The following is a 21,370-nucleotide window of genomic DNA, read 5'->3' on the forward strand; positions in this document are numbered from 1 at the left end:
CAAAAGACCTCCTCATCCATGATGAGGCAATAGACTCTCATTTAAATTCTTAAAGACACCTGACGCCTGAATAACTGTTGATGATTTCCTTGTCATCAGCATTTGTTTGGTCCTACAAACAAAATGAAGGAACAAGATACATTTTGCCAACATAGCACATTCTTCATGTTGTTCTTTTTCATATTCACAACCACAGATAAATGTTTCTGCTATTGATGTTAAACTGTTGTGTCGTGGGACTATGCTTCTTCCAAAGCTGTCAGAAGTTGCTCACTCCTGTGTGGACACTGATGTGTGCAGACGGGGAAGCTTTGGATTCAAACTTTAAAGTCTTTTAGCGCCTTGCATGGCAGCTCCTGCGGTCAGTGTGAGAATGTGTGTGTGAATGGATGAATGTGGAAATAGTGTCAAAGCGCTTTGAGTTCCTTAAAAAGGTAGAAAAGCGCTTGACAAGTATAACCCATTTACCATTTAACATCTTTTTCCAACTGTTTTTCACTTCATTAGCATTGAGGCTTCGAGCTGTGAGCTGTTGTAAGGCACATGTGTCTAACTCTGGCCCGCAACGTCATTTTATACAGCCTACAAATGCCAGAAAATAATGAGTCAATAAAGTAATTTCTTTTTTGTTCTAAATACTTTTGTTCTTTCCATTTTGACTGAAAAAAAAATAAATGTACTGCATAAATTGCATATATTTTAAACGTTAATATTATCTAATAGAGATAGGCGCCAGCGCCCCCCGCGATCCCAAAAGGGAATAAGCGGTAGAAAATGGATGGATGGATGGAACAAATATAATATTATCATTACAAAAAATGCTAGTTAAAATATAAATACATACAGATCTGCTTAACTTATGATTTAAAAACCAAGTTATCAAATTGCAAAAATAAAGATTTTAGGGTAAAAAAAATTTGACAGCTCAGTCGCCAGAATTTATTTTTTGTTTTAAACAATGCTACCGTTTTTCCATTTACAGTAATACCCTGTACATTACTGTACCGTAGATTTTACAGTAAAAAAAATGGCTGCTCAGTCGTCAAAATTTTACCATATAAAAAATTGTGGTAAGGTTTTTCCATTTAAAAATACATATACTGTATATCAGTGTTGGGTTGATTACTGAAATCCAGTAACCAGTTACTAGTTACTGTATTTCAAAAGTACCTCAGTTACTAACTCAGTTTCTTACACCAAAAAGTAATGTGTTACTGTGAAAAGTAACTATTTAGTTACTTCTTCTTTTATTTTTAAATGTTAAGGCTCCCATAATGCCCTTTTAGCCTTCATTTTAGTACTATTATTGCATTTGCATTGCCGAACTCTGCAAAGCAATGTGGTCTACATACAACACACAAAGACAAATATATGTTTCAAAGGGCCAATTTATTTTGGGGCAGAACAAATTGACAAAACTATTTTAAAATAGCTGCAACATAACATACATAAGTAACAAACCGCATAAAAACAAAATGTCACAACATAGCTGTAAACCTGGCTTCACCCAAGGAAGGCACAGTGACATGACATGATTATATGTCATGTCATGACATGATTATATGTCATGTCACTATATACAGCAAACATACTGTGATTTTTTTTCTCTCAAGGAATTGTGAAATAAAATCATGTCTTAATGAGATCAACACTGTACTGAAGCCCAGAACACTCAATGCATTTTCCCAGTTTTAGTTTAGGATCCCTCTTTATGTTTGTAAACTTTATAGTCTATACATTTAGAGTGATGTGATAATCAAACACTCTAGAAGTCTAAAATGAAAGAGTATATAAGAGAATTGACGGAGTGTGTACCTTCAGTGCTGAATGATGAGCAGAGGCAGAGTTTTGAGTGTTTTCTTTAGCTTGCTTTCCATGTTTATGTACTCACTGTCCACTGTGTCCAGCTGCCTGAAATCAGGTGACTTCACTGTAGAAATAGCCTGCATGTCTTCTAGCTCATACGCTGCAATAGCTCTATCAATGATGTCCTGGCTAGAAGTTCCTCCGTTAAAATCCAGCCACTGAGTGTCACTCTTTACTAACTCTGTCGAACCATGTTGCTTTTGTAGCTGTTTCAGCAGATTTGAATTGCTGTTCTGGGGAGTAGATAGGATCCTTGATCCAAGACACAACTTACATTTAACTAAAATGTTCTTTTCTTTGTGTTCCACAAAAGAAAAGTAGTGAGAATATCTCCATGTTAAGAAACTCGGCTTTGGCTCCGCCATGTCTTGTTAGTAAACAGACACCCCCACCCCCCCGTCCCCCGCCCCACACCCACCCACACACAGCGCATGGCGTGCCTCTTCCTTGTGACACAGGAACACCCAGAAGGACGACACCGCAGCAAAAAAACACACTCAGATCTTCTCAGTTTCTAGCCGATACTATATAAAAAATAAGGTGAAAATAACGCAATAACGCATCATGTAGTAACGGTAACTGAGTTACTGAATATAAAATATAACGCGTTAGACTACTAGTTACCACCGAAAATAACGGCGTTACCGTAACGCGTTACTTTCTAACACATTGATCCCAACACTGCTGTACATATACATTTAAAGTAAACATACATACTAAAAACAATTATACATGTTATGGTGAAAATCTGGCAGCTCAGTTGCCAAAATTTTTCCGTGAAAAAACTGCTATTGTTTTTCCATTTACAGTAATGCAGCGTAAAAACAACTAGAGATTTTATGGGGGGAAAACTGGCAGCTCCGTCACCATAATTTTACTGTAGAAACAGTGGTAACGTTTCTCCATTTACAGTATTAATCCATAAAAAAAACAATCAAATATTTTAAGGTGAAACAGTGACAGCTTAGTCGGCAACATTTTATCATAAACAGTGATATTGTTTTTTACACTTACAGTAATATGGTGTAAGTGTAAAAACACCATAATTTTTCCATCAAAATCTACTTTTTTTTTTTACAGTGTATGTAAAACACTTCATCAAATACACAAGTAATTTTAAAATAATATCTTGAGGAAAATCCTTATACATTTATATTCAAACAATATTCAGCCATAACTGCGATGTGGCCCTCAATGAATACTACACAAGTAGTTTGGCACGTCTTTAAATGTAAAATAATTACTTTTTCCAGATAGAATAAAGTGTTAGTCTGGGATTTACCTAAGAGTGTGGCTCACTTGACAGCATGATAAAAGTGTCTGTGGTCACTGTGCTAAGGAGACACTAAACTCACCACTTACAAAGAAATCACCCAGCTTCATTTTCCCTCCTGCCAAGATACCAAACACTTGTAATCTTAACCCATCACTTATCATGGGATTATCCCACCTCATGCCTGGTTCCCTGGTTCCCTGGTTGCTAGGTGTCTTTAGTCACCCCCAAGCGTGACAGAGAAAGGGCAACGCTGCAGACAGACTGTCCAGGTTTTTTGGCACTGGATTTGTTTTAATGAAAACGTTGTGAGGGAGAATAACCACAAAGACAATATGTTTTTGGATAACAGTCTCACAAGGACGCCCTTGTAATACAAAAGCCCTCATTTGTATTTGTGAGTTTTAAGAGCTGTTCTAGTGAATGTTGAAACACATTAGTGGGCGGCATAGCTCAGTTGGTAGAGTGGCCGTGCCAGCAACTTGAGGGTTGCAGGTTCGATTCCCGCTTCCGCCATCCTAGTCACTGCCGTTGTGTCCTTGGGCAAGACACTTTACCCACCTGCTCCCAGTGCCACCCACACTGGTTTAAATGTAACTTAGATATTGGGTTTCACTATGTAAAGCGCTTTGAGTCACTCGAGAAAAGCGCTATATAAATATAATTCACTCACTATTCTGTCTTTTTGTGTAGAAACAAGACAGACAGGTTTTATCGATCAAAGGAGAGGCACATACAATAACACATAGCCAATATTAAACTATAAACAACTCACTGGCTCTCTTTGAAACTTTAAACTTTAATATGACACTTCATTTAATTTGACTTTAACTGGAGACTTTGAACATTACCAATCGAACAAATAGAGTCTTTAGCTATGTTCATGTGACATTAGCATGGGAGTTATGTAAAGTGATAGCTCTAGAAGACTTAGTCGAATTTGACTAATGACCAATATGTTCTAAAGTTGTGTCGTCGTTGCGCAAGAATATATTTCTCCAATAATTTTTACTTTTTTACCATTTAAAACTTTATCAATACATAACCTACATTTTCGGAAAAAAACCCTTCAGGCCAACTTTGGTATAACACAAACAGTAATTTACAGCAGCCATTATCCAAATTACTGCCCACATTTTCTTTCATTATAAATATAACCATATATGACCAAAATTTTGCAAACAAGTTGTTTATATGTATCTATTGCTCCTAAATATGAATCTGGAAGACATTTCCCAGTATATTGTTAGTTTTTAAGTAATCAGTAGATTATCAAGATCGCGCCGCACTAGTGGTCGCATGTTACAGCAGCCCCTGCCCGCAATGGATTTGTTCCCTATTTTTATATTATTGTAGCTCGTCTTTTTTAAAAATAATTTTTTGTTCTTTTACTATCAAACCAACTATGTCAAGATGGACACAAATCTTGTTAAGTTTGCACTGGTATTTTTCTACTTCGCACTCTATTGTTTACATGAGTGACCTCAAAGATCTTGTGTAGCAGGGATGCCATTGTTTACAGTCGCGATCAGCTGTTAGCCCTCAGTAGCGCAGCGAAGTTAACCGACGAAAGATCCAATGTTCCCCACGAGGCTAAGAAACGGAGATGGGTATGTCGCGCCGGGTTGAAGAGGAGAAGTTTCAAACTCGTCATTCCCTCGGTCATCACCGGTAATGTAAAATATCTTCCCAATAAGATGGACAAGCGAGCCACGCAATCCCGACATCAGAGGGAATTTCGGTAACGTAGCCTAATGCTTTTCCCGGAAACCTGGCTAATAGAGCTAACAACAGAGCTGGACGCTAAATTGCATGGTTTTCAGCTGATGCAGGTTGACAGGACAAAGGAAAAAGGTAAGAGGAAAGGAGAAGGGCTGGTGGTGTGTGTGAACAACATATGGTGTTATCCAAGGTACATCAATATCAAAGAACAACTCTTGCTGTAAGGACATTGGACTGTTGGCATGAGGCCATACGATCTGCCATGGGAATTTTGGCATGTTATCGCGATAGCTGCTTATGTTGCCCCCTGTGCTATCGCCAGCTCTGAGTGTGATGTCCTGCACTCATGCAGACACAGCGCCCACAGTCACTCTTCATCATTACTGTGGACTTCAATCACCTCCCTCCACTACCCTGCCCACCTTCTCACAATATGTCACCTGCCACACCAGACACACGATCAAATACTGGACCTTTTCTATGCAAACACCAAGGAAGCATACACCTCATCTCCTCTCCCTCCCCTTGGAAGATCATATTACAACCTGGTGCATATCCTGCCTATGTACACACCTCTGGTACACAGACAACCAGCTGTCATCCATTAAAAGATAGTCCAACGAGATAGAAGAAGCTCTCAAGGACTGTTTTGAGGACTACTCGGGAAGTGTACTGTCATGACCATGGGGAAAACATTCAGTATGTGTCCATGCACTTGATTAGTCTGATTTTTTCAAATAGTTAGGCTCTGAATAAGCCTCTTACAGCTCATGCAAACATCGGCATGGCGAAGTTGGTAGCGTGGCTGTGCCAGCAATCTGAGGGTTACTGGTTCAATCCCCACCTTCTACCATCCTAATCACGTCTGTTGTGTCCTTGGGCAAGACACTTCACCCTTTCTCCTGATGGGTCCTGGTGAGCGCCTTGCATGGCAGCTCCTGCCATCAGTGTGTGAATGAGTGTGTGAATGGGCGAATGTGGAAATACTGTCAAAGTGGTTTGGGCTCCTTAAAAAGGGGTAGAAAAGCGCTATACAAGTACAACTCATTTACCATTTACCCTATTTACCTTAATCAACATACTCAGTGGCCTTGTGGTTAGAGTGTTCGCCCTGAGATCGGTAAGTTGTGAGTTCAAACCCCGGCCGAGTCATACCAAAGACTATAAAAATGGGACCCATTACCTCCTTGCTTGGCACTCAGCATCAAGGGTTAGAATTGAGTGTTGAATTACCAAAAATTATTCCCGGGCACAGCCACCGCTGCTGCCCTATGTTGCTGCCCACTGCTCCCCTCACCTCCCAGGGGCTGATCAAGGGGATGGGTCAAATGCAGAGGAGAAATTTCACCACACCTAGTGTATGTGTGACAATCATGGGAACTTTAACTTTAATCCGATCATGTTCGGTTTTTGAAAAGTTGCACTAACACACCTAGTGGGTGTGTGCTACTGAATAGGACCCTTCGTATCGCGCATGCGCCAGGAAGCAGACACCATTCAATAAAATCGTAGCAACAATTGTCATGAAAAAGATTTTTTGTTTTTATTTGCTTCACTAATTAAAACAACAAAACATTTTTAAGTGCATTGATGGTAGAAAAAAATAAACTAACATAACTAAAGAAATGTAAAATGCCTGCTTATTTCGGATTCCTGATCGAAATACAAGATGAAATCTTACGAAGATTTAAGACGAATAATACAGCGTACATAAACCTATTCAGGCTGCATTTGTGCACCCCGAACTAATTAGCAAAATAACTCTGTATTCTGCAAAACCGGCAAGATAGTCCAGAACATTGCAAACTTCATCCGGAACATTGTCGCTCGTGTGGCACAAACTTTCTTTTGCTAAAGATTGAAAAATCCTTCCAGAGCATCATGAATGTACTCCGAGACATTCAAACGTTTTGTTTCCATGATTCTTTGTCTGAAAATTCTTTCTGTCTTTGCTTTGGACCTACATCTGCCCCAATACATTATCATGTTCGTAGCGCAATCCAAGATCATTTCTTGATACTGTTTGCTATTTAACATCAGCATTGCCAATAGAGACAACATATTTGTAATATGTGCTAATATTACAGCAGACATCAGTTGAAACAAGTTCAAAGGATCCGCAGATGGCTAGTGTGACATTATAGGTCAACCGCAAAAGGGAGTCATTTAAACACGCTAAAATGAAATCAGCGCCTCCCAGTGTACGGGAGGCACATGGCCTATGACCATTAGTCGCATTAGAGAAAGTAGATGGACACTTCAACTTCACACGTGTGAAAATACAAAAAAAACAACTATTTGAGAAATCAGACTAATTTAGTGCATGGAAACATAGTGAGTAACAGTCACACACACTGCATTACAAACTAATTTATGTGTGGATAAAACCGTACCCCATCCTGCGTAGTACTGGTGCCAAAGGACTTCAATCACTACAGGCCAGTGGCACTGACATCACATGTGATGAAGACCTTGGAGAGGCTTGTCCTTCTGTACCTCCTGGTGAGCTCATCAATGTACCCACTGCAGTTTGTCTATCAACTGGGTATCGGGGTGGATGATGCCATCATCTAATTCATGCAGAGATATTTTTCACACCTGGAGAGGGCTAGGACAAGTTTGAGGACCATATTGTATGATTTCTCCGGGACCTTCAACACCATACAGTCCATACTTCTGAGGAACAATCTGGACCACACAGGAGTCGACCAGCACCTCATATCCTGGCTGCTGGGCTACCTGACTTATCGACCACAGTTTGTGAGGACACGGGGCTGTGTGTCTGACCTGGTCATCTGCAGCACAGAGGCTCTACAGGGGACCATCTTGGCTCCCTTCTTCAACATGAACTTTGTGGACGGGTGCCAGCGGAACTGCCCCCAGATGAACACTGGTAAGACCAAAGAGCTGGTGGTGGACTTTTGCAGGAGCAGATCCACTTCTCCCTCGCCTGCTGAGGAGACTAAGGCCCTTTATCGTGCAGGGAGCACTCCTGCAGTACGTTTTCTACTCTGTGGTGGCATCAGCCATCATTTATGCAGTGGTATGCTGGATCAGCAGCACGACGACTGCAGACAGGAACAGACTAAACAAACTGGACTACTTGGACCCTGTTGAAGTGGTTGGAGAAAGAAGGTACCATCCCTGATTGAGGATGTTTCCCACCACCTGAATGGTACTGTCAAAGTTCTGGGCAGCTTCTTCAGCGATAGGCTTCCATGTCGATATGATGTCATCTACAGAACTTGAGCCCATTTTCCCACATAGACAGTGTAGATAAAGACATGTAAATGTCATGTTAAAGGTGAGCAATTCTTGCAACATTAACCAAAGATGCAGAAAACAGCAAATGACAGGGTGCGGGTCAAAGTATATTTATTTTCAGATCAAAAGCTCTGATGCAGCTGGGAAGTGCACCGGAAACATTGGAAAAGCTATGCAGGAACCAAGTTAAACAGAACCAAGCACACAATAGCACACAAGACTACATATTATAAATCCACCCCTGAAAGAGGGAACTAGGTGGAACTAAATAGAAGTAATTGACATTGGGGAGCAGGTGTGCTGGCAGGACAAGGAAAATAAAGTAAAGGTGCTTCAAAACACAGAGACCAAACAGGAAATACTGACAAAACAGGAGCACCTGGACAGGAAGTTATTCTAAACACGGAAAAATAAACATAGTCTTAACTGTCATGTGGGATCATTGCAGTACAACTATTATTTGAATCACTTAATTGCATGTTTTTGTTGCCCTGATCCATGATTACTTCAAAATTGATATGGGTAACATTATGAGCAAAAAAGAAATATAAAATAATGGCCATTTCCATTGGGACAGTGTGGCTCAGCTGGTAGAGCGACAATCCTTTGGCAAGACACTTCACCTACCTTACTCCAAGTGCCGCTCACACTGGTGTATGAATGTGAATCAATGTTTGGTGGAAGTCGAAGAGGCTGGGTGCGCAAATTGGCAGCAATGTTTCCGTCGTTCTACCCCGGGCAACTGTGACTACAAATGCAGCTTACCACCATCATAGTGTGAAAGTGGAGTGAATAAATGAGTTCTGAGTCTCACTGTGAAGCGCTTTGAGTTTCTAGCAAAGTTTTATATAAAGCTAATCCATTATTATATTTATTATTTTGTCCGCACTTCCCTGGTCTTCCAGCTCCTCTTTCATAGACACCACAGCCGGTGTTTCCTGATTCTCTTTCAGCATTTCCTCATCCTGAGGAAAATATCAGTAAAAGAGGACGTAACATAGAATACTAGCGGCTTACCTTCTTTTCCTTTGGTTTTTGAGCGCCAAGTTAGCTCTTCTTTTGTCATTTTTTTCACAGAGCTTACCTTCTTTTCCTTTGGTTTTTGAGCGCCAAGTTAGCTCTTCTTTTGTCATTTTTTTCACAGATTCGGACTCAGTCTTTTGTCCTAGAGAGTGCTCCTGATTTTTAGGCTCATATTTAGCTTGAGCCCCTTAAATTTTAAACTCAGACCAAAAGCCTTCTTCTTTGAAGTCGAAGCATTAAAATGATCACTGCAAATTACACTCCTTTCACTTGGTCCGTCTAATTTTGCGTGAGTCAATTCGACTTAGCACGAATTGATTAACGTGGACCCCGACTTAAACAAGTTGAAAAACTTATTCGGGTGTTACCATTTAGTGGTCAATTGTACGGAATATGTACTGAACTGTGCAATCTACTAATAAAAGTATCAATCAATCAATCAAAAGACTGGAGAGGTCAATATTTTCCTCATATTCCCATCTTTTGGAAATGTATGCAGGGTGACCCCTTCTTCAGTTGTATTGCTAAAACATGCAATAATGCATCTGGCAACCATACTGTATTTGATCATTCCTAAAATTCTGCAAGAAAGTATTGTGATTCGGTATGAAGATGCAACCAAAATACACTACACATTAGGGCTGGGTGATATGGACGAAAAAGTATATCTCGATATATTTTTAAATAAATTCGATATTTGATATATATCTTGATATATTTTCCCGTGAAAGTATGCATATAAAGATATTCATTGTTGAGCGAGATTCACTGAAATTTAAGTAAATGACAACTGTACTGTAAACAGTCAGTGGCACTTTTATTAACCGAGTTAGTCACGTTGGGTATTAATAGCACAGAAAATAAACTCTTTAAGTAGCACATAATTACATAACATAAATAAAATCGAAAAATATTATTTCTACGCAAAATAAATAACATAGCTGTGCAAATAATACAAAATGTATCAAACTCAGATAAAAAAAAATATTTGCAGGCACTTTTTAATTCCCAGTCGACGATGTAATAGACTGTCACACATGTTCGGTTGTGATCAGCTCCAAGTAAGTGAGTTGTAGGGATGCGTGGTTTGCGGTCTCATCCGCGGAGTCCGCGGATAAACCGCGGGTCGGGCGGTTGACATGACGAAAAAATAGATTTTACTTAGATTCGGGCGGGTGGCGGTTGAACCATCCGGAAATATTTGATATACATGGTCCTGGGATTGGTATCCTTTGCCATTCAAAGAGCCATTTAAGACCCGTGTCATAGAACAAAGAAGACAATAGGAGACGCTATTATTCTCTAGAATGACTGCCGGCATTCACCCAGATAATAAGTATTAGGGCGTGCTATGAAGCCATTGGCTTTGTCGCCTTCTACAACATGTACGATCTGCTTGTCAGTCCAGCATCATGCACACGACTGCAAGGCATACTGGGTGACACAGAGTACACTAATGGTTGTGATACAAACAATTTTAACACTCTTAGTAATATGCGCCAGGCTGTGAAGCCACACCAATTAATAGCGACAAACACATTTCGGGAGAACATCCTCCCAGTAACACAACACAACAAATACCCAGAATCCTTTGTATTCATGATACGTCCTGACTATTTTATACACCACCACACCCCCCCCCCCCCCACACCCCCCGCCGCTAACTGTTCTTGGCAACTAAAGAACAGTTTGGATATGGGCTTATATGGTAAACTACTCAAAATAAAGTTGTATCCAGACGCATACATTTGTCCAAGTGTGGCCAAGTAGACGCATTGTGGGTTTTCTGGACGTCGTCTACATCGCTAAAAGAAAAATCTAAAGAAGAGAATCTCTCTGCCATCTTCCACTAGTTGTTTATTGAGACACTAGTGATTTAGGGCTATATAAGTAAACATTGATTGATTGATTGATTTATTATATTTCCTTCCCTATCTTGCCTCTGATTGGCCTGTTCCTAATGTTTTGCCATGATGTCAACCAATCGTGACTCATAGTAAACAACCAACCAATCATGGATGTTCATACGTGCAAGCACGTCTTGGAAGGAAGAAGGGAAGGTGTTAGTAGCCAATGGAGTTTTGCGAGGGAGTGACAAGCGGGGGAGAATAAGGAACACAACAAATAAGAGGTGTTTGGTCATTTTAACATGAAAAAAATTATATCGATATTATGATAATTTTTAAATTCATATCTTGTTTGAAAATATATCGGTCTATTTTACTCACTCGATGTAACCCCCAGCCCTACTACGCCTAATAAAATTGCCTCCAGTCTTCTGTAGGTAATGTTAGCAAGCTGATGCAGGCCCACCCACATTTTGAAACTTAAAGTGAACTTTTCTAAAATGTGATGAAACTTGTTAGAAAACAAGCCTAAAATCCCTACTCTATCTATTTTTGGGGTAGTTTTACCTGTAGACAAAATGTTTAGGTCTAGAACTCTGAAATAAGTGCCATTTTTGTCAGCATTAGAGGGCTCATTTTATGTTTGCTGCTAATGGTGCTAAATTAAAGAATACATTGAATGTTGTTGTAATGTACATTTATATGTCAACATTATGTAATAATGTACATGAGGTCATGTTTAAGGAAGGCACCAAAATATCTTATTTCCCTGTAAAATACACTGAAACAAACCCAATGCCTTAACCACTGCATATATTCCTGAGAGCCAGTGTCCTCTTCAGTGGTTTGGCAGTTTGTGTTTTGCATAACAGGGCAATTATATTTCGGAATTTGTAACTTTAAAAACTCGGACAACAGTTCAATTATGTTTGTCACAAGACAGTCCATCTTAGGTCTATGCCACAGTGTATTTCCTAGCAGACTCTAACCCAGCAATTAATTAAACAAAGAAAGTTCCGTGTGTCGTGCAATACAGCTCTGTGATTTGATGTTACCTGAAAAAATGCAATATGCATGTGTAACCTGTCTGGGTCCGTCCCCTTTACACTGCTCAGGGATCAAACCAAGGTCTGGGCATTGAGAGATGAGAGAGCGCTAGCCAGCAGAGCTTTTACCCACGTACTACCATACAGCTCCACCGGCTGGAATATGTTACGCATGCAAAATATTTATTTAAAAAAAAATTATAGACGTTTGCAGTAATCATTAGTGCTGCCACAATCAACATAATTTTCAAACAGACTAATTTAAATGTGTGTATTTATAATGTTGACTATTATTTCATTATAATGTAACCATTTCAAAACAAATTACATGTTACAAAGGCTTGCCCTTTGGCAGTTAACATATACAGTAATTTATTTAATCATTTTCAATTTTCAAATGTGTAGGCCTATGGTCAGTAGATGTTTGATGTGTCATTCTCGCTCAAGACTATTCTTAATCTAATTGCTAATTTTTTGTTCATACTCTCTCCTGTAACCCAGTTCCACCTAGACTTTTGTTAAAGTGTACAAAGCACTTATTCTTCTTTTTCCCTATTTTACATTTAATCTAGTTTAACAGTTAGCATTGTGTCTTGCCTCCTCCTGTGCTCGATCGATGTGCCACATGATTCTACTTGATTATCATACTTGAAAAAAGAAACATAGTTTATTTTTTGCCATGCAGGTGAAGATTAGTAGCCTAGAAGCATCTCCACATTGTCTATGAATAAACTTTAGCCGCACTAGCTAGCCCTTTGTCAGGCGGTAGACCAAAAACAAATAGGCTGTCATCAATTGCTGTCGACTAATTTTCATGGTTAATTATGTTGGCTAAGTCAACTAATGGCTGCAGAACAGGTAAAAGTTCAAAAAGTCACTGAATGATCTTAGAGATGTAGTGTAGCTCGAAGCAAACATTGCAAGTTTAAATTTAAATAACACCACACTACTGAACATGCTGGAAATTGGAAGCTATCAAGGGCTGTCATCAGGTCAAAACCCCTCTACTTAGTACAGACAACATACAGCAGGACTTAAGGGAAGCCCACACTAAGGTTTCAGCTTTAACTCTTAAGACAGAAACTGAACACCGATGGGCTCCATGCCTGAACTCAACATATATCACTAATCACTAGTACTATGTAAATAAGCCAATTATTCTGTTCTCAAGAAATGAAACAAAACTAGCAATTTTTCTCAGTTGGAAGAATGAACACCTTGCCAAACCTTGGCCTTGGCTCAATAATACTTAAAGGCTCCCTCATTTCCTCTGGCACTAGAAACCAGCAGTGCGTTGGGAGACAAGAGTATTTTAATTAAGTATCAGGGAATCCAGGAGAAAATATCATGTTGTTTGTGGTCTGTGGACCTTCCAACAGCACAAAGATCTCAAACATACCTCAAAGTGAACTGAGGCTTCGTTTCAGAAGAAGGCCTGAAAGATACAGTGGCCATGACAGTCCCCTGACTTCAACCCCATTGAATATTGAATGTGATTATAAAAAGGTGGTTGGCTTGTTTGGGCACTTAATTCCACAAAATGATACGCAGGCGAATGGATTAGTTGGTTACAAGCAATGTTTGGCCGAGACAGTATATGAAAACCACGGCATAATTTTGGCGAACAATTTAGTCAAAAACCGAGTCATATGGAAAGGGGTGTGTACAAAAACTCAGCTTTGACTGTCTCATTGAATTATTAGAAGCAGCAGTTTCAACTAGCACTGATGTCGTTATCCATGCATTCCCATTCAACGTCCTCTCTTCCGTCACTCAGCTATCTCCGTATCCGTGAGAACTTTCCACTCACTCGCAATCTTCTACTCCTAGCCATAGAGTACCTTTTTATTATTTCACCAAAGACATGAGAATAACTAACCAACTCTACCTTAAGCTCTGCATGCACGCTGCTTTATTGTCCCACTTGTGACTAATTATGGAAATTTAACACAAGTGACTGCCATTGCTGGTTCATTATACTTAGATGCGAATGTCTGTCAAAGACTAAAACTACCCTACGAGCATGTTGCCAAGGAAGTGTAATAATATCGCTCTTTGTGTTAAACAAGCTTAGCTGTGTATTTCCTGTTCCCTTCAGAGATGTTCGTGTAATGGTGTTATTTCCACAAAATCCATATGTCTGTATTTCTTTCCGACCCGTGTTAACATCCATCCCCTTCCCCCCTGTCTCTGTTTTTCCTCCCTCTCACTTTGATGACAAGCAGCCCGGAGCTTTGGCCGCAGAAGAGGTAATGTGTGGCTCCTTCTCTGGGCTTGTATCTTGCCCACTACTTGTAGGATGAGAGGTTTCTTAATATGGTGTCATGTTTTGCTTCTCATCTTTACTGTGATTGATCCAATCATAGAAACATACATTTTCATTTAAATAACATGGCCTAAGAAAATGTGTTTATTGGTTATTCCCAGGGATAAAAGCTATGGTTAAAAAAATATATACATATATATGGTACCTTGGTTATTTGTTAGTAGTCTTGTATGAAAACCAAGCATTTTTTTACCCATAAGAAATAGTGTGAATCCAATTAAGCAATAGTGGGTTATTTTGCAAACGTAATCAATAGAAAAGCACAGAGACTGAGGCCCCTTCTACACAAAGCTGGCAATGGTTATCCAGGCTATATCCCACCTAACCTTATCCTTTTCCACACACACAAAATGCCACCGTTTAAGACCCCCTAACCCCTCAGTCCGCCGGCGCAATTTGACCTAGTACGCATGCGCAGAAAAAAATGTGCGTGTCATAGTTACCTCTGACCTGGAAGGGGATTCTTACCCTGTGTTTCATTGTAGCCTACTGCCACATTTCTCATAACAGTAAACCTTGCTTGCCTCACCATCAGCAACTGTTAGACTGGCCCTATTGTAGTGAATCACACCTGAGCCATAATACATGAATCATATCTTTAATGAACATGTGAAAGTAAACAATGAGATAAATATAATTTTACAACAACAATGTGCTTGTAGGGTGAAATTGGCAGTTGTACTTGATGGCCGCAATCACGACAATAGTTATGGAGTACAAAACTAGACATTCAGTAATTGCTTGATACACATCGCGGACAATAGCTGATAGTCTGCTTTGCCAGTCCAAATGCATTCACCGCTTTCCCTCGTCCACGGGAGCCCACATTCTCGTTGTCTCCCCTTCAACAAATGGATGAAGATTTTTGCTAAGTAGATTCACAGCTCACCTAGACATTCGAAAGTTCTCTTGCCGTTCTAATGACACCACACACTCTGTGACAAACATATCCCACCAGGCTAGCGTTCTTCCAGGCCTTATCCAAAACCGTCGCTCAACATTGCGATGTTGCCGTCTGAGATGTGTTGTATCCTAAATAGCTGCAATCGAGTTTCCTTCTTTTAAGGTACTCATGTGTGATTTCCACAAGCGTCTGTTACAAAGCTGGCTGTGGCGCGTTCTTTCTGATGTCACTTCCTGAGTGGGTCGCGGTCTTACTGGCGCCACTTCCTCTTCGAACTCAGTTTGTAAACAATGGATGAGTCCATTTCAAGCAAAGAGCCGGAGATTCAAGAAATACACGGCGCTCTTACCCGTGTAAAAAAATATCCAAGGATGGGAACCTTGCACGATGGTTTAGTGTGGCTGGAATGGGGCTTAGGCTAAATAATTATTTATTTAAGGAGTTATCCGGCTTAATGTAGATAGGGCCTGAGTCACCAACCCAAGGGTTCTTTGTTTGGGGACTTAATTCTGCTGAGTGATGTGGGCAAACAGTCGTTTGTTCCATGTAATGTTGGGCTGTACGACAGAGATATTCAACTAGAATGTTTTGGAGGCGACATTTCCAGAAAACTAAGGTGAACAAACGACTACCAACTGCCTCTGAAGTAAACAAGCTACAGCAACACCTGAGTTATATACCGTATTTTTCAAACAGTAGGGCGTGTCGGCTTATAAGGAGCACGCTGTACCAGTAGTTTTTAGGGCAGGTCAACTGACTGATATAAGTTAGAACCAAGGTTCCCTCTAAGGTGGACGGACGCCTGCGTGTCCTCTACGCACAACAAATCTATGCCACGCACAAAATCAAATTCCATCTGAACTCTAAACAAAATAAATGTCACGTTAGGTGCGCATTGCGATGCGCGGAGGTGTCAACTCAAGATGCATGGGACCAGACAAGCAAGTTAGCAGGTAGGAGCTGGATTTAATTTATTAAATGACAAAAGAACACTGATGCAAAGATAAAAGAAAGCGCGTGCAATGCACGGGGAGCTAGGCTAACACTAGCACTGAGGTAAAGTCCAAAAGCTGCGCGTGTCGTGCGCCCAAAAGCTAAGGTGGAACTTAGCAAGCCAAAAACAGGACCAGATAATCGAACGTGAGTGTTTGCAAAAAGCAAGTGAAGAACTCAGGCAGAACAAAGGGAGGAGGCAGCTATAAATACAGAAACGGTAATCAAAAACAAGTGTGCGCCGGACGTCAGTGCAGGTGGAACCAATGAAGTCGCTATGGTGACGAATACAAACAAGGAAGTGCTCAAATACTGGGATCGGCAGAGTCCAAAACGTGATCAAAACATACACAAAAGCAAACAATAAACGATCTGTGTAGCGGATCGTGACATTACCCCCCCCTTAAGGGGCAGATCCCAGATGCCCCAAAAAACCCAATATACAGACAACCCCTTCCCAAAACCAGACAGTCCAAACGTGGCGGGAGGGCTTGGCGGAGGGTCGGCAAGTACCGTGTCCCCGAATCCACTGGGGACACAACAAGTGGCGGCGGCGGGTGGAACGTCACTGCAAACACAGTCTGGGTGGCCGGAACCGCGGAGGCCACCTTAGTGGCTGACGAAGACCAGGGCGCGTCCTGCAAGGAGGACGCCCGGGATAGGGACACAGCCGTGGCCGGAGTGGAGGTGTTCGCGCCCGCTGAGGTGGACGCCCGGGGTACGCCCACACCCGTGGCCGATGTGGAGGAGGCTTGGCAGCAGCAGACGAAGGTGCGGGGGCTGCAGCCGAAGCCGGCACCGATGCTCGTGTGGATGCCGGCAGAGGAGCAGGTGCTGATGCCGGCAGACGATCAGGTGCGGTGCAGAGGCCGGCAGACGATCAGGTGCGGTGCAGAGGCCGGCAGACGATCAGGTGCGGTGCAGAGGCCGGCAGACGATCAGGTGCGGTGCAGAGGCCGGCAGACGATCAGGTGCGGTGCAGAGGCCGGCAGACGATCAGGTGCGGTGCAGAGGCCGGCAGACGATCAGGTGCGGTGCAGAGGCCGGCAGACGATCAGGTGCGGTGCAGAGGCCGGCAGACGATCAGGTGCGGTGCAGGAGTTGGCTTCAGCCGCGGAGCAGGAGTTGGCCTCAGCCGCGGAGCAGGAGTTGGCTTCAGCCGCGGAGCAGGAGTTGGCCTCAGCCGCGGAGCAGGAGTTGGCTTCAGCCGCGGAGCAGGAGTTGGCTTCAGCCGCGGAGCAGGAGTTGGCTTCAGCCGCGGAGCAGGAGTTGGCTTCAGCCGCGGAGCAGGAGTTGGCTTCAGCCGCGGAGCAGGAGTTGGCTTCAGCCGCGGAGCAGGCGTTGGCTTCAGCCGCGGAGCAGGCGTTGGCTTCAGCCGCGGAGCAGGCGTTGGCTTCAGCCGCGGAGCAGGCGTTGGCTTCAGCCGCGGAGCAGGCGTTGGCTTCAGCCGCGGAGCAGGCGTTGGCTTCAGCCGCGGAGCAGGCGTTGGCTTCAGCCGCGGAGCAGGCGTTGGCTTCAGCCGCGGAGCAGGCGTTGGCTTCAGCCGCGGAGCAGGCGTTGGCTTCAGCCGCGGAGCAGGCGTTGGCTTCAGCCGCGGAGCAGGCGTTGGCTTCAGCCGCGGAGCAGGCACCGTCCTCGACATTGAGGGATAAGGCAGAGTCGTCGTCGTTGAGGCAAGCGCTGGAGTGTGATCCAGCCAGAGGTCAGGTGCTGGAGTGTGATGCAGCCAAAGGTCAGGGGCTGGTGCGTGAACCAGCTTGAGGCTAGGACTCGGACTACGACTCAGTCTACGAGTCAGACTAGAACCGGGGATAAGACAAAGACTAGGAGTGAGACTAAGACAACGACACCGGCTATCAGTAACGCTAGGGCTTGAGCAAGGACTTGGGCAAGGACTAGGACTAACAATCAAACTAGGGCTTGGGCAAGGACTTGGGCAAGGACCAGGACTAACAGTCGTACTGGGGCTCGGGCAAAAACTTGGGCAAGGACTAGGACTTACAGTCACACTGGGGCTCGGGCAAGAACTTGGACAAGGACTAGGGTTCGGACTACGACCACGACAAGAAACTGAACTCGGAACAGGACTCGGACTACACATCAGTCTACGAGTGGGACTACGACTACGATGACTACCAGGAGAAACTGAACTCGGACCAGGACTCGGACTACAATTACAACTAGAAACAGAACAGGACTCTGACTACACATCAGTTTACGAGTTAGACTAGAACAAAGATGACTACGAGGAGGACTAGGACTACAACAAGAACTTGGACAGGGACTAGAACAAGGACTAATACAAGATCTAGGGCCAGGACTAAGACATGGACCCGGGCTCGGACCAGGACTCGGACCAGGACTCGGACTACGCGTCAGTCTACGAGTTGGACCAGGAGTCGTCTACAAGTCGGACCAGAGGTCGGCTCAGGACTAGAACTAGAACTAGGGCCTGGGTTAGAACATGAACTATGAGTAGGAACAGCTAGCCGAGGGGCCGGTGGAGGAGGCCTAGGAGGACGTCGCGGCTTAGTGGTTCGTAGCTGTGCCACCTACGTAGCACAGCTACTATCACTAGCCCTCCCCTCAAGACCCGGATTCCAGACGGGCTCCTCATGACCAGAGACTGACCCCATGGGAGGGTTGAGGGAGGTTAGGAAGGGGGCAGACTTGGTGGGAGACAAAGTTACTGGGGGTGGAGCCAAAGTCACAGAGGGTGGGGTTACAAAATCAAAGGACTGAGGAAAACTAAATTAGGAAAAAAATATGTCATAAAAATTACTTTTAGAGTGAAAAGCCTTAGTGGGGGGCTTACAGAGGGAAAAAACTGCTTCAAAAAAAAAATTCTTGGAGAATGACGTCATCCCCTGTGGGAGGGGCGACGTCGACACGCGGAAGTGGAGGAATGTCAATGGCAGGTAGCTTCTGCCAAACTGCCAAGTAGATAACTGGTTTAAAACAAAAAGAAGCGGATTTGCCAAACCTCAACGGGGAAAACTGGGCTGGAGTGGACTTGTTGCTGTCCGCGGAAGAAGTCGTCGGGAGCAGCACTTTCATGCGCGGCGACGGCTCCATGCCCCATGCGAGATGACGAGATGCTGAGTTCTTCCTGTCACGTTCGGTGCGCATTGCGATGCGCGGATGTGTCAACTCAAGATGCATGGGACCAGACACGCAAGTAAGCAGGTAGGAGCTGGATTTAATTTATAAAATGACAAAAGAACACAGATGCAAAGACAAAAAAGCGCATGCAATGGACGGGGAGCTAGGCTAACACTAGCACTGAGGTAAAGTCCAAAAGCTGCACTTGTCGTGCGCCCAAAAGCTAAGGTGGAACTTAGCAAGCCAAAAACAGGACCAGATAATCGAACGTGAGTGTTTTCAAAAAGCAAGTGAAGAACTCAGGCAGAACAAAGGGAGGAGGCAGCTATAAATACAGAAACGGTAATCAAAAACAAGTGTGCGCCGGGCGTCAGTGCAGGTGGAACCAATGAAGTCGCTATGGTGACGAATACAAACAAGGAAGTGCTCAAATACTGGGATCGGCAGAGTCCAAAATGTGATCAAAACATACACAAAAGCAAACAATAAACGATCTGTGTAGCGGATCGTGACAATAAACCCACAACAATTTATTCTGTATGATTTTGCAACGCAATTGTGAGTGACAGGTGACAACAAGTGGTCACAAGAGATAAGGCAATGTTCGTCAACATTGTTTAATTTTTGAAACATCTATTGAGACGCTGAATGGAGGACAGGAATTCCATTATATTTGGCTGTAACCACATCAAAAACCTTAGTAAACTATCTAGCAAAACTGGTCATTGTCTTCCATACAAACCAGGCCAAAACTAACTCTCTCACCTGTCATAGCAACAGCAGCCGCTCGCTCTTTCTCACCTGCATCAACACATGCACTCATGGCCACTTATGCGTTTATGGGCACACAAAAAGTCAGACAACTCCAACACCACTCAAACTGTAAATACCAGGTTGTTACACTATGACTTCCGAATCAGATGTGTACTCATTCTACTGTCATTTATGGATATTAATTGTAAAATGCTATTTGTGATTACAGAAATGCTCATACAAGGATATATTTTACAGACAAAGTTACAGGAATGTACATGTCATACCCAAACACCAGGTTATAAGGCGCACTGTTGATTTTTGAGAAAATTAAAGGATTTTAAGTACGCCTTATGGTGCAAAAAATATGATAAATCACACTATGGCAAATATTTGAAACTGCCAAAAAGGAGAGGACTTAAGGGGTGGCTTGAAGAACGCCTCAGTTATGTAAATCAACATTTTTTACCCCTGTGTTCCATGTTTGCTAGCGCGGTTAAGCTGCCAATGCAGGGATCTGCCAGTGTGTTTACAATGATCCAAGTTCCTCTATACAACAGGAGCACTCTAGTGTTTTGGGGAATTTGCTGCAAAAAAGTTGTTTCTCAAGTTTTAAACTGAACTCGAGGGCCCGTATAGTGTCATTACCAGGCCTAATTTGGCCCCCGGGAAGCCAGTTAAAGAGCAATGCTGTCCGATAATCAAGGCAGTGTAAGAAAATTAGTGCAAAATGTTGCTGAAAACCGAGTTATACTGAAAGCGGGACATACGAAAACTGAAATGCCACTGTATGATTTAATAGTCAAGACGCATCCGAGCAAACGTATGCCTCAGCTTGTTTGCTTGGTGTCCTTCCAATGTGCCTTTTGAGGGGACTATATGCTGACTTGGTGACTCATTATATTGGCAAATGGGTGCTTCTATTATTGCTCATCTTTATGTTTTATAATATGCTCTTCAAATACTGCATTTTCTGCGTTTCCACAGCACGGTATCAGCTACGCTATAGTGTTTTTATTTGTCCACTTCAAAATAATACTGCAGAATCCTGAAAAAAAAAAGCTGCAATGAAGGCACTTAGTTAAGAGACTTAAAGGCCTACTGAAATGAGATTTTTTTTTTATTTAAACGGGGATAGCAGGTCCATTCTATGTGTCATACTTGATTATTTCCCGATGTTGCCATATTTTTGCTGAAAGGATTTAGTAGAGAACATCGACGATAAAGTTCGCAACTTATTTAGTAGAGAAC

The 21,370-nt window shown here is 42.7% G+C and overlaps 1 protein-coding gene across 7 annotated transcripts in view; it reads left to right on the plus strand.

Moving 5' to 3' along the window:
• The window catches only part of cpeb3 (cytoplasmic polyadenylation element binding protein 3), a 109,223-nt gene that overhangs the window by 44,682 nt on the left and 43,171 nt on the right, over positions 1–21,370 (plus strand). For 4 of the 7 annotated variants that reach the window (XM_061910851.1, XM_061910850.1, XM_061910853.1 and 1 more), the window contains one exon: positions 14,267–14,290. The exons of the other annotated variants lie outside the window; for them this stretch is intronic. In XM_061910851.1, coding sequence (XP_061766835.1) covers positions 14,267–14,290 — 24 coding nt within the window. The remainder of the gene's footprint in view (positions 1–14,266; positions 14,291–21,370) is intronic. 7 annotated transcript variants of the gene reach the window in all.

The sequence above is a fragment of the Nerophis ophidion genome, linkage group LG09 (genome assembly GCF_033978795.1).
Source record: "Nerophis ophidion isolate RoL-2023_Sa linkage group LG09, RoL_Noph_v1.0, whole genome shotgun sequence".
In the NCBI taxonomy this organism is placed as follows: Eukaryota; Metazoa; Chordata; class Actinopteri; order Syngnathiformes; family Syngnathidae; genus Nerophis; species Nerophis ophidion.